Source organism: Gouania willdenowi, unplaced genomic scaffold, assembly GCF_900634775.1.
Source record: "Gouania willdenowi unplaced genomic scaffold, fGouWil2.1 scaffold_337_arrow_ctg1, whole genome shotgun sequence".
NCBI classification, from domain to species: domain Eukaryota; kingdom Metazoa; phylum Chordata; class Actinopteri; order Blenniiformes; family Gobiesocidae; genus Gouania; species Gouania willdenowi.
This window is the reverse complement of record NW_021145099.1, coordinates 8,070-21,061: the sequence shown is the minus strand read 5'-3', so window position 1 is coordinate 21,061 and position 12,992 is coordinate 8,070. Positions and strand designations below refer to the sequence as shown.

Sequence of the window (12,992 nt, the reverse complement as noted above, 5' to 3'; positions counted from 1 at the left end):
AAATCAACAAAAATTGTCAGAAAGGGATATTAATTGGCAAAAGGAGCTAAAATCTTAAAAAAAATATATATTTTTGAAAATAGACAAAAATTTGACAAAGAAAGTTGTAAAACAGGCAAAGAAAAAGATTAAAAAAAAGGGTTTAAAAAGTTTCCCTTTTTAAGGTTTTCTGGGGGAATAATAATTAAAATGAAGACATAAAGAGCCACATGTTGAGAATCAGTGACTTAATAACAGCTTAATCATGGTTTTAGTAAATTAATTTAATAAACTTTATAAATGGCTGCTCCACCCCTGGTCTTCATCATGATGATGATGATGTACAGGTTTGTACAGGGTCTCCTCAGTCCAGATGTTGATGAGCTCTAGGGGGCGCTGCTGCTCCTGACGTTGAGCTCAGCAGCCAATCCTCTGGCTCTCTGGTAAAAGAAGAGGGAGAGTTGTGAATCCAGCAGAAAGTTGTGGTAGATGGTATCCAGACGTGTTCACAGCTACAGCTGGGATCTCTTGTTGATCAGATCCATGGCTGCAGCCAAAGCCAGGTGGTAGTATCCGACAGCATCCAACGGCTCCTGGACAGGTGAGTATGGGCTCAGATTAGGCTCACACACATTGTGTGTGCACAAAAAACTGTGTGTGTGTGTTACGCTAGGGCTGTTACTTTAACGCATTAATTGTGATTATCAAATCCGTGTGTGTACATGTAGAATGATCCTTTGTGAGTTATAAACATGACAAACAGCTTCATGTGTCGCTACATGCTACGTCCTGGTTGAAGCTACACTGTTTAAGGCTCAAACATACTCAGACAGACACCAGCAAAGCACCAAATAAATGTAAAACTCAGATTTTACCCAGATATACATGGACAGTTATTACATACACACAGGCAGCATCAGAGGCAGCTAAAGGGCTGCAGGGGTCCTCAGGTAAAGACTGGAGCATCCGTCCAGATCGCCTGTATTAAATAGATGGTGAGGCTGATGTATGTCTTTCTGGATTATTCACATTAAAAAACCCGTGAACATCTGGAAGTCCCTTTGTGTCCAAGTGTGCAACAATTATTACGATAGTATTGATTAAAAAATGAAAAAACAACAGAAAATCCCCCTACGTTGCTGAAAACGGAGCGTAGGGGGCTCCATCACTACAACATTGGGGTCCCCTACGCTCAACAGCACTGGAGAAAACCCTGGGAGCAGCTGCAGGATAATCCACAACACCAGTGAACAGGTGAGTTCATAAAATCTCTTAATAAGGGAAGTGAAGTTTAATTTTTAATAACAGTAAACAGTTGAAGCAGCTTTCATTCACTGTTTATCACTGTTGAACATATCAATAGTACCATCTGATGGATATCCACAATCTAGAAGTGATGCTGATTGGCCCCAAACACAGTCAATACAGGGTCACAATGAGTCTGTGTATCTGGTTTAGTTAGTGTTCAATGACGTGTGAAAGTCAAAGTGAGTCAGGTCACACAGAGAGGAGAGGGTGAACAATTAACCACCTGCACCTGTGCTGCCTTCACTCAACCTGGGATTTTCTGCCTCCTGCTAATGGTTGAATATATTCTACTGTAAAGAGGAGACTTTGATAAAGAAGTGTTTTAGATCAAACTAGTTCAGCTCTTTCTGATCAATCTAAGCACTCTTCTAACCTGGATGTCAGGGATCATATGTTAGGGTTTCCTATAGAGACTCTATTTTCCCACACTCTCCTGGGGAAAGTGAATGCACCTCATAATGAAATGCAGAGCAGCTGATGGAGAAGCTGTGAGATGTTACAGAAGCTGAGCTAACATGCTAATGAACCCTTGTTCACTCCTTTATCTTTACATACACTTGTACACTTCATGTACACAAATGTTCCATCTCATAAAAGTGCAATAAAAATGTACTGCATGACTTCAGAACTATCCATAGATATACAATTTATTATCATTTTCAAACCCTTTATGTTTGTATGAACTTTTTCATAATGAGAACCTCTGATATTTTAAACAGCAAAAACACAATATATGAGATATCTCCAAAAAATATGGTGCAAAATGAAATATTTTTGATGTTAATAATACAGCCTAAACCATGACAATTATTGATAACAGAATTTATTTTAATGCATTATTATTTTTGACACAAGGACAGTTTTAAAGAAAAAAATAACACTTGTACTCCTCCTGTCTACAAACCTCTGTCTCATAAAAAGGCAATAAAAATGTAATCCATTAATATTATTTTTGTTTCCACTGCATCAGATCTTTTCAACTACTTCAGAACTATCCATAGATATACAATTTATTATCATTTTTAAACATTTATTATGTTTGTATGAAGCTTTTGTCACGAGAACCCCTGATTGTTTCAACAGGAAAAACACAAAATATGCAAGAGGGGTCCAGCTGCAGAACCTCCATGCCCAGCTCCTCCATGCCCCCGGCCTGGAAGCTAACCCTCCATGTATGGGCTCCTGTAGAGCAGCTTTTCTCCTGAAGGTGGCAGTAATGCAACATTTTGGGTGCCAACTGCCATCAACAACCAAAGAAGAAGAAGAAGCTACTCTTCTTCTTCTATTGTTAGACGAGACAGTAGCGGTACACGTGTTTCTCAGAACAGCCTTGCTCAGAACATGGTAAGTGAAGAGTTTTGTTTATGTTAAATTATCGATAAAATTATTAATTTTCAACATTTGCGGTGTTCAGGCGAGAGGGGTCCAGCTGCAGACTATTACTATTAGTTTCTTCAGATGATCTGTTGATGTAAAATACAATCGCAACATTAGCACAAAGCATTTTTTTTAAATGACGCTGAGCTAACGTGGGCTATTTTTCTTTAAAATAGGTAAAATTTTAAAGCTTTCTATTATGTCGTGCCATAGAAATTAGTTGCAAGGGATAATTTTGATACCAGTAGATTGTAATAACAGTCGTAATCGAGTGTGTTTTTATAATAATGGTTTCACAGTTTACTCTGAGAAATATAATTGAGTTAATATTGTATTAATGTGTCCATTAAAAAAGGATGGCATGGTTTGTCTTATTTAGCAGAGATTTGTCATAATGTAAATTAAAACTGTACACATTTTAAATGTGGATTTGAAGGTTTTGTGTCGATTGTTACATAGAAATCATTCTCTGACCAAATTTTGTTATAAATCCGTGTATCATATTTCATATTTGCCAAAGTACGTGACCCAGAAGTGTACTCTCATCCAGTTTGGTATGATAAGATCGCTGCTTCCAACTGTGCATCAGAAACGTGTCCTTTTCACTTTAGCTGGTGTTGGACACAGAACCTCCTCACAGACATTTAGGAGGATTTAGAGACTCCTAAGTGTTGCAGAGCTAAAGATATCTCAGAATGTTTAACGCTTTACTTCCGGGTCACGTTCTTTGACCAATCGGTGATGGAGAAAATGAATAAAGGTGTTTGTTTTCCGTTTTTTGTTTTCTGTACTGAAGCAAAAGAGCTTGAATTTGAACAACAAGGTGTTTTTTGTTTTTTCATTTTGATTTTGGAAACAAATATCAAATAATGAGTGTTTTTTTTTTTTTTTTTCTTCATGTTTTTGTTACATAACAATTAACGAATGATACACGGAATCGTGTACCCTTTGTTCTTTGGTTATTTAGTTTCAAAACCAAATTTAAAAAATATGGATTGTTTTTCTGTTTTATTAATTTAAAACCAGAAACTAGAAAACCAAATTCCCCCCCCCCAAAAAAAAAAAAAAAGATGCATTTCTGATTTATTTTAAGATAATCAAAATACCAATGGTAACATATTGTTTTGTTTTTTTTAAAAAGTACCTTTGATTCTACATCTAGACCGGAAAATATCTGGTTTTGAAACGAAATAACCGAAGAATTATTGTAGAATTAAAGCGACTTTTTCCAAATGAACTTTGTTCACTCACTGATGTTAATGTTTTAAACGTTTTTTTTTTTTTTTTTTTTCAGATGCACGTTTCAATTTTCAAAAAAGACGTCAAACCTGAGGTGAGCTGCTGCACAACGTGCTGCAAGCAGTATCACTGCCCCATTTGCCCAAAACTACAGTCATTTAAGTTATTTTATATGGAGAAGCACTTTGATGTCCATGTGAAAAATACAATAACATTTAAAAGTAAGATTCACATGGACACAGACAGCCTATTGTGTAAATGCACATCTGATATCAATGCTGATTAAAAAAAATATCCTATTAGTTCTACAAGTTATTTTTGTCCTTGTTCTATTCTTTGTCTGTAGTAATCATTTTATTTTGCTTTTATTTGTTTTAGATATGTTGATTTACTGTTGTACTTTACAGTGCAGAGATGTGAGTCATGTAGAAGTTCACCTCAATATGTGCAGATATGCCCAATGTCTACCTACCTCTACTGAACCTATCCTAGTCACTCCTTCTCCTTCACAACCTGCTTCAACAGCTGCACCAGTTCCCACTCTTTCTCCTAAAGTACAGTCTAAAATGGTCAAATATCCTCACTGTAGCCTCTTATTATTCTGAATAAATGTCCCTACACATATCCAAAAGAAACACACAACACCATCACCTTCAGGAGGAACCTGGTAGACTACGCTCTTCTCATCATCAATGGTGACCTGGTGGAGAAAGTATGGTCCTTCAGGTTCCTGGGTGTTCACATCCAGGAGGAGCTCTCCTGGGCCACCATCAGACCATCCTCTCTGACCCCTCCCACCCTGCTCCCCTCTGAAGGAGATACGGATCAATCAAAGCTCCACCTCCAGAATGACAAACAGTTTGTATCCCTGGGCCACGAGAACCATGAACAAAAAATAACCTTTTTCCTTCCATGACTCAAACTACATAAGCAATAATCTACATCAAAGTGTAATACACTGAGTTATATTTATTTATCTAATAACTGGTCACTTTATATTTTTATATTGTGTGTATGGTAATGTATAAAGTTTGCTGAGTAGTTTTTTGGTATTGTATATTTATACGTCTTTCCTTTTCCAGTATTTTATTTAAGTGTGTGTTTTATGTCATTATTGGAGACCACCTTAATATTGTACATATGTACAATAACAATAAAAGCTTCTATTCTAAAAGAGTTTTTTTCTCCACTCTAGCTGATGCTTGTTTTTATAAATAAAGTTGAATTAAAATTAAATAAAGACACTAAACAGATATCTTCCTTAAGTTTCATTGTGTTTACAGCCCATTGTATTTGTTTAATATTGTTTTGTGTTGATCTTACATAACTTAATTTGTACCTTTTTTTGACATTACTAAATATTGACTTTTGTCAACCACTTATTTGTGTCTTTATTTAGCAAATTATGATCCATATTACTTATAACTTAAACATTACTGGTTTGATACTTATTTGGAACTAAATTATAGGATTTTTGTAACATTTACTGTTAGTTTTCGCCAAGGTAAGTTTTAGTGGTTCTAATGTAAATGTATTTGTATATGGCATTGTATACTTAATAAGTTAATAACAGTATGCCTATTCACAACTGTAACAAAATGTACATTTTTGTATATTTTACTGATGTCATTAATATTAGATTTATGATATATATATATATATATAGCAATAACTATATTCCTTTAGGTCTACTTTTACTAGATCTGAGTTATAAGCTGTGCTTTTACTTAAAGACAATATACAGTGATTATCAAGCCATGTGATTCTGCATATGATTATTTATTGCTAGTGTAATGTTAATGCAATTGTGCATAAATTATGAGCACATAAGACACCATCCTAGTAAAACCTTAAAATTGCAATTTAAAAAAAAAAAAAACATACATAAAACATTAACACAAAGTGTCTAATGTAAAACCACGTCTTGAACGTTTTGATATTGTTTCATAAAACAATTAGCTCTGGGCTGTAAGAATGACTTTAATCACTAAAAAATAATATATGACACAGTTATCATAAAACAGACCTAATGAGATATTTTACCTTCATGTGTTGTACTTAAAGTTTTATGGTATTAATGCTGTGAATCTTTAAACAATGAATTTATCCTACATTTATCCTTGTTTTAAGGTTAAAACAAAGTGGTTGTGATAGAACTGTAGCACAAATAAAACTATTGTGTCTCTAACGATCAACATCATTCACAGAAATGCTGATCAGTTTATATGTTGTTGATGAGGTGCTTTATACTTTGTTTTTTCAATGTAACACTGCTGAGGAATCCGGTTAACAAAGGTCTTAAAACCCAGATAAACCTTCCGGAAATGCCTAGCCAACATGGCTATGCTATCGGTTTTATTTTGTATTTTTTTCTTTATTTCATGATGTCACTTCTGGAGCGGGGCATGGAGGAGCGGGGCATGGAGGTTCTGCAGCTGGACCCTCTTGGTTCGTGTGACAAGGACATAAAGTTCTTACATCATGTTGAAAAGCCTGGCACAAGTGGAGCTCATTTTTACGTCTGTCTGTCCTCCATAACTTTAGCTGTGTTTGATAAAACTAGTTCTAATTCACTAGTTTTATTATGAATGATGATAAATGTGTACAGAATAAAGCAGATGATGTTAGTCCATCACCTGAGGATTATAGAGGGGATACATTTTCTATCAGGCACAGTGAGACAGGCTGAAATCATTTGTATCTCCTGATAACATGTTCTGGTCCACAGTCCTGTATCACCATGTGTCTGTGTTGAGAATGTCTGAATAAATGCTATGAAGTTATGATGATCAACAGAGGCTGAATAAAAAAATACACCAATATCTAAAGATCAGATCTCCTGTGTAAAGGAAAGTGAGTTACATCAACAACTACTGTGGGCAGTGCTGCAGTAAGTTCATCAGAACATCATTGAGTGAAAAAGGTGGATCTGAGTCTGACAGTGTGTTCAAATGTTCACAGTGGTGTTGATTTTACTGTATCACAAGTTGGACACATTGATCTAAAGACTGAATTACAGCGTGTTTGAGTCTAGAACACAGAGAGTATTTAGCTAACGTTTAGTTAGCAGGCTGGTCGCTTAGCAACATTACACTTTCATAGAAAAAGGAGAATATATGACATTGTCAAGGAGATCTATGAATACTATTAACTTTAACAACACGTAATGTACAGAATAGCAAAAGCATTTATTTAGGTAGAAATTTTATTAATATTATCAAATTATATATTATTTAGGGGTCTATTGTGTCTGCTTTATTGGAATTATTAGGTATATATGAATTATTTAATATTTAAAATATAATAATTTTTGTTTGTTAACAATTTTGCAGAGTAGCAAGAATGGGGGTGATGTGGGATGTTCTAGAAGCACCAGTTAAAAGTCTGGCAGCAGCTTCTGAACGATCTGGAGTCTGTTTAGGGTCGACTTATTAAAACAGGTAAAAACAGAATTACAGTAGTCAATACGAGATGATATAAATGAGTGTATGACCAGTTCCAGATCTGATTTTGATAATAGATGCCTCACTTTAGAGATATTTCTCAGGTGGTAAAAACAGTTTTTAGTCAATTGACGACAATGTCCCTCCAAAGACATGGACTGATCAAAAACAACCCCAAGGTTTCTGAGGCTGGTTTTAACAGATGAGTCCAGATCACCAAGAGAGTTTTTAATTAGAGGATGTTTTTATCAGGAGCAATGATCAGAGTTTCTGTTTTGTTTGAATTTATCTGGAGATAATTTGATGACAGCCAGTTTTTGATACAGGATATACAATCTAAGATCTCGGATAAAAAGTGAAACTCTGAGTCATTACAGGAGCAGTACAACTGGATATCATCAGCATAAAAATGATACGACACATTTTTAAAACCACGGATTAACCGACCAAGAGGCATCAGATACAATAAAAACAAAACAGGCCCCAGAACAGAGCCCTGGGCTACTCCACATGACAGGTTGGACATATTAGACATTACATCATTAATAGCAACATTAAAGGTTCTTCCATTAATGTAAGAGGTAAACCATTGGAGAAAAGCACCAGAAAACACATCTCAGATTTGAGTGGATCAACCAGTATACTGTGATCTACAGTATCAAAGGCAGCATCAGATCAAGTAAAACTAAAACTGTGTAACGACCAGAGTCAGTGACATCATCACGTCACTAGAAACTTTCAGAAGAGCAGTTTCAGTGGAGTGGATTGATCTAAAACCAGATTGATCAGGACATGCTCTAATGAGGTGTCCCTCCACCCCACAGCTGAAACACTTTAACTGGGAAGAGGTAGCAAACAACAAATAATCAAAGTCATCGATCTTTACAATGAACCGTCCAACCCAAGTATATAAAGCAGCGGCAAAACCTGTTGTTCTTCAAAATAAGTTAAAATATCTGTCAATAAAAAATAAAATGTAAATAATTCCTCAGGTTCAACCAAACATCACTGGCTTTATTTAAACAGTGTTATTTATATTTATCACAAAGCCAGCATGTTACTATTTTATTTTGAAAAGGTTTGTATAATATATAAAGAGAGCAAAAATCTTTTTTTAATATAACTGGTAAACACTGGATAATATACTTAATTTGACTAAATTTGAAACATAATTACCTTTATCTTTATGTTAGATGTGTTCATTCATTATCCTCTTTTGCTCAATTGACCCTCTTCAAAATAAAAGCACAAGAATGTTTTATCCATTAGTTTTGTTTGTTTGTCACTGATTTATGCGGACACTGACCTGTATTGTTTTAACTGGATCACCAATAAACTCCTGCTAAACAATGTAAACACTGCACACCGCTCTCTCACAACAATAAAAGCCCTAGTGATACGAACTAAACCCTCCACTGGGTTAGTTACATGTTTAACTACCCACCACCAGTCACACAGACTCCAACACATCAGCACTAAACACTTTACAGAGGCCTTTATTCTTTATTTATCACAAAAAAAAAATGCTTGTCTTTTATTTTGAAAATATTTTTAGTAAGACGTTTGTGACTTTGATTAATATAACTTTATATGTATATATATATATATATATATATATATATCCATCCATTTTCATACCCGCTTATTCCTGTTTAACAGGGTCGCGGGGGTCTGCCAGTGCCAATATCCGGCTCTCATAGGGCGCTGGGCGGGGGTACACCCTGGACAGGGCGCCAGTCCATCACAGGGCAACACAGACACAGACAACAATTCACTCTCTCATTCACTCCTATGGGCAATTTAGAGACTCCAATCAACCTTACAGTCATGTTTTTGGATTGTGGGAGGAAGCCGGAGTACCCGGAGGAAACCCACGCAGCACGGGGAGAACATGCAAAATCCACACAGAAAGGACCCAAGTGTCCACCCCAGGGCTTGAACCCAGGACCTTCTTGCTGTGGGGGCGGACGTGCTAACCACTAAGCCACCGTGCGCGCATATATATATATATATAGGAAACTGACAGTGACAGCGTGACGTTCTTCATTCATTACCGCAGCGTCACAGTGTTAATAAACAGTGGTGAAGTTCAGCTTCAATTGACTTCAATGGGAGATGATTTAGGGGTTGATCCACTGCAGTCAAACAAGACGCTCATTGGATAAATGCTCGGTTATGACGCACTTAGTCCCGCCCATCGGACGCCGGGCTTCACAGGAGGTCTATGGAGCAGTGGGCTGGATCTGTCTGTTCCGGACGCTGGAATAATGAATGATGATTGGATGATCTGTCTCAGGCTAATTCAATTTTGATTGACAGCGAAATGAGCCAATCAGAGAGTATGACGTTGTAAGCACACAGGCGGGTTTTTCAAATATTTCAGTCCGTTGCTTTGTGTTGACACGGAGACTTTGCTGATCCTCTCATAGCGAATTAACTTCTGACAAACCTAGTGTCTGTTTTTGGTGTTTGTGGAGACTGTTACTGCTTGTGTTGTGAGACTTTTGACCAAACACTCACACTCCAGCGCGCAGCAGCTACGCGCGTGCGTGTGTGTGCGCGCGCGTGCGTGTGTGATAATCTACAAATAGTTGTTGACAACAAAATAAACAGATACATTTTCTGAAGTAGGCAGAAAATGAGCTTCCCCTGCATGAAAGACCAGCAGCCACCACTGATATATATATATATATATATAAGTAACGAGCCTTTTTGGGAAATGTAAAGAGTAGAAAGTACCAACATTTATGTTGAAAATGTAACAAAGTAAACATAGACACTTCTAAAAGTACAAAGTAACTGAAAAACCTACATAAGTAAGTAACAAAGTATTTGTACTGTGTTACTTGCCATTCTGCTCAGTAGCTGTTTTGCTAATAGTGACCAAGCGCTAAAGCTGAGCCGTCTGATGAGATGTTGTTTGTTGTGTAATTCTACTTCTGTAATAATACACGGAAAAAAGGTATGATAATGGCTGGTTTATAATCATCCCAAATGAGACGTGTTAAATGACAAATATTGTAAAGCTACATACACAGAATGTGTTCTGTAATGAAACCCCTCCCTGAGGAGCAGTGGGCAGCCATGGTGTAGCACCCAGTCAGGATCAATAAGTATTAGGGACTGATCAACATCCCACAATGATAGACCAGGTGAGCCTGTTTCCTCAACCACTAGACCTCCACTGCCTAGCACGCTCAGAGGCACACGCACACGGGTTTATCATAATGTCAGTGTTATGTTATGTTATGATATACAAAGCTCACTAAACAATAAACTATACTGGGATCATGATAACCAGGCAATATTTTTTGGAAAGGGAAAAAAGACACTTTGATAAATGATTATTTGATGTTTTTCTTTTCAACTTTAACAATCCAAAAAGTTTGCAGCAATGATCAGTTCCATGCTGATCTCTGGAGAGACGGGGAAGTCGGGTACCTCTGTGGAGCTGTTGGTGTGCTGGGCCTTGTAGGTGAAATACTCACAGACATTCGACAGGACATGAGAGGGAATCTCCCTGAACTTTATCTCGTTGGTTTCATTCTCAGCAATTTGTCCTGCATATGAAGTCACAGAAGGTGAAACATCCCAAATGATATCCAGACCCATTGTTACTTATAATCTGTGTGTGCTTTGCAATAAAATACAACACCTGTGACTCTGGACAGATTGAACATTAGTAGATACAACATTGTCTAATGTTTACACTCATTAATAAAAAGATTCCTTAGAAAAAGTCTTCAAGACATCAGAAAAGCTCTCTTTAGTGCTGTTTCCTTACCTGGCCCACTCAACATGGCTTTGATTGTCCCTGATACCAGGGCGTGTTCTCTTTTCACAATGAATTCATGGTCATCTGAGGAAATCAGCTTCACATACATAGAATCTGGTCCTTCACAGGCTCTCTCTTCACCGTCTGACAGTGAGGACAAATACACGCCGTTAAATCAAGTAGTTATAACATCACCTGCAACATGATCAACTGTTCAAAGAAGATAAAATGTATAAAAGACTTTTAGTAGGAGGATGGTGTCAGCATTAAATGTGTTTTATTATCTGCTACTTCTGCTTAGGAATAGTTTCATTACGTCCTGCATATCAGATTAAAAAACCACATGTTGGATGTAGTGATTCCATGTGATGTTGACTCTGTTAAGGTTTAGTCTGTAATCCTGTTCAGAAACACTTTGTTATTCTGGGTGAAATGTTCCTTTCATTCTGAGAGTAGTCAATACATTATGGAGTGGATTTATTAAAGAATAGCAGCTGTAAAGTAAAACCATGTGTAAACGTCACTACGTACGCTGATAAACGGTGCAAACCTCAGCCAATCAGGAATGCAAACATGAAACATAGCGTGCACAATGCATTTAGCATGTTTTTTTCCTCTTATTAATATGCAATGTGGGCGGATCAGCTGTGGGCCACAAAATATTGGAGGAGGAAATGCAAATCCATAATTCAGAGTGAGAATTCACATTTATCAAACCTGGAGCTGTTTGCCTGTTATTATGCATACATTTAGTACCTCCCAAAGGCTCCTGTTAACATTTCTGGTATCAAAAATAATTGATAAAACAATAACTGAAATAAAACTATAGTCTACATTACAAGTAAGTACATAATTATCATAGAATGGTCATTCATATATCATGGCAGCTTGTGTTAGAAAAAAGATGAAGTAAACTTTATTAGGCTCAATATAATATTCATAATACTGTGGCTGATCAGTTTCATCTAAATATCAATGTACAAGGTGAAAAATTAGATTATTGACACACTCACCCATCATGTACTCAAATTCCTTAAAGTTCTGGAAGAAAACAGGGAAACAAAATTGAATATCAATATGTAAATTTAAAATCAGAATACTATATTATAAGTTAATGTTATGTCAGAAAGTATCAATAATTACAAGTACAGATTAATGAAAGCAGTTTACCTTTCACATTTTAATAAAATAAAATAAAAATCACTTTTCAATGAAAATCCCTCAAAACAAAAAAGATTAACTTTAAGCATATTTTCTAATAAAAGATAATACACATTAAAATATATTAGATAAAATGAGTCATTAAAGTTGACATTATTATTATTAGAAACTCACTTTGGTCTCAAACGTTGCTCACTGGTGACATCTGCTGGTTAATCGATATTATTAAAGCTTTAGTCTGACGGTGCACGAGGAGATTCTGCAGCTTTCATTTTAGCCTGAGTTGCCATGACAACCTGTCAACATTGAGCTTCCATTTTAGCCTGAGTTGCCATGACAACCTGTCAAGACTGATCTGATCGAAGCTGTCTTTTGTGATTAAATGTGTGTCATATTATCATAGGAAGATTAGATATAATAATTTAAATAATGCTAGAAATTGGGGAACTGTAAATGAAATGTTAGGAAGAAATACAAAAAATATGAAAAACAATTTACAGATCGGAATTAATCTGATGTTGATTATAGAAACTAAAAGCCAGAATTACAGACTACACTTTAGATGTTATTAGATGTAATATCTTCCGGCAGCTGAGCTGACAGCAGCAAAAGAGCAGAGCGGAGCTCACAGAGGAATTTATTTACTAAACATGAACTTTTTCTTCTGAGAAATGATACGATACCTCAACATCAAACTCTATCATTTACCA

At 36.1% G+C, this 12,992-nt stretch overlaps 1 protein-coding gene across 2 annotated transcripts; it reads right to left on the bottom strand.

Annotated features, from left to right (window-relative positions):
• Positions 1-219: 219 nt before the first annotated feature.
• LOC114459718 (elongin-C-like) lies at positions 220-12,564 on the bottom strand. 2 transcript variants are annotated; one of them, XM_028441876.1, is made up of 4 exons: positions 12,457-12,564; positions 12,135-12,162; positions 11,131-11,265; positions 220-572 (listed from the first exon to the last, which is right to left on the bottom strand). In XM_028441876.1, exons 2-4 carry the CDS (start codon positions 12,139-12,141, stop codon positions 397-399), a joined length of 318 nt encoding a protein of 105 aa, XP_028297677.1. In that variant the 5' UTR covers positions 12,142-12,162; positions 12,457-12,564; the 3' UTR covers positions 220-396. The 2 variants fall into 2 exon arrangements, with proteins under 2 accessions (XP_028297677.1, XP_028297676.1); XM_028441875.1 differs by lacking the exon at positions 220-572 and adding an exon at positions 10,716-10,906.
• Positions 12,565-12,992: the final 428 nt, after the last annotated feature.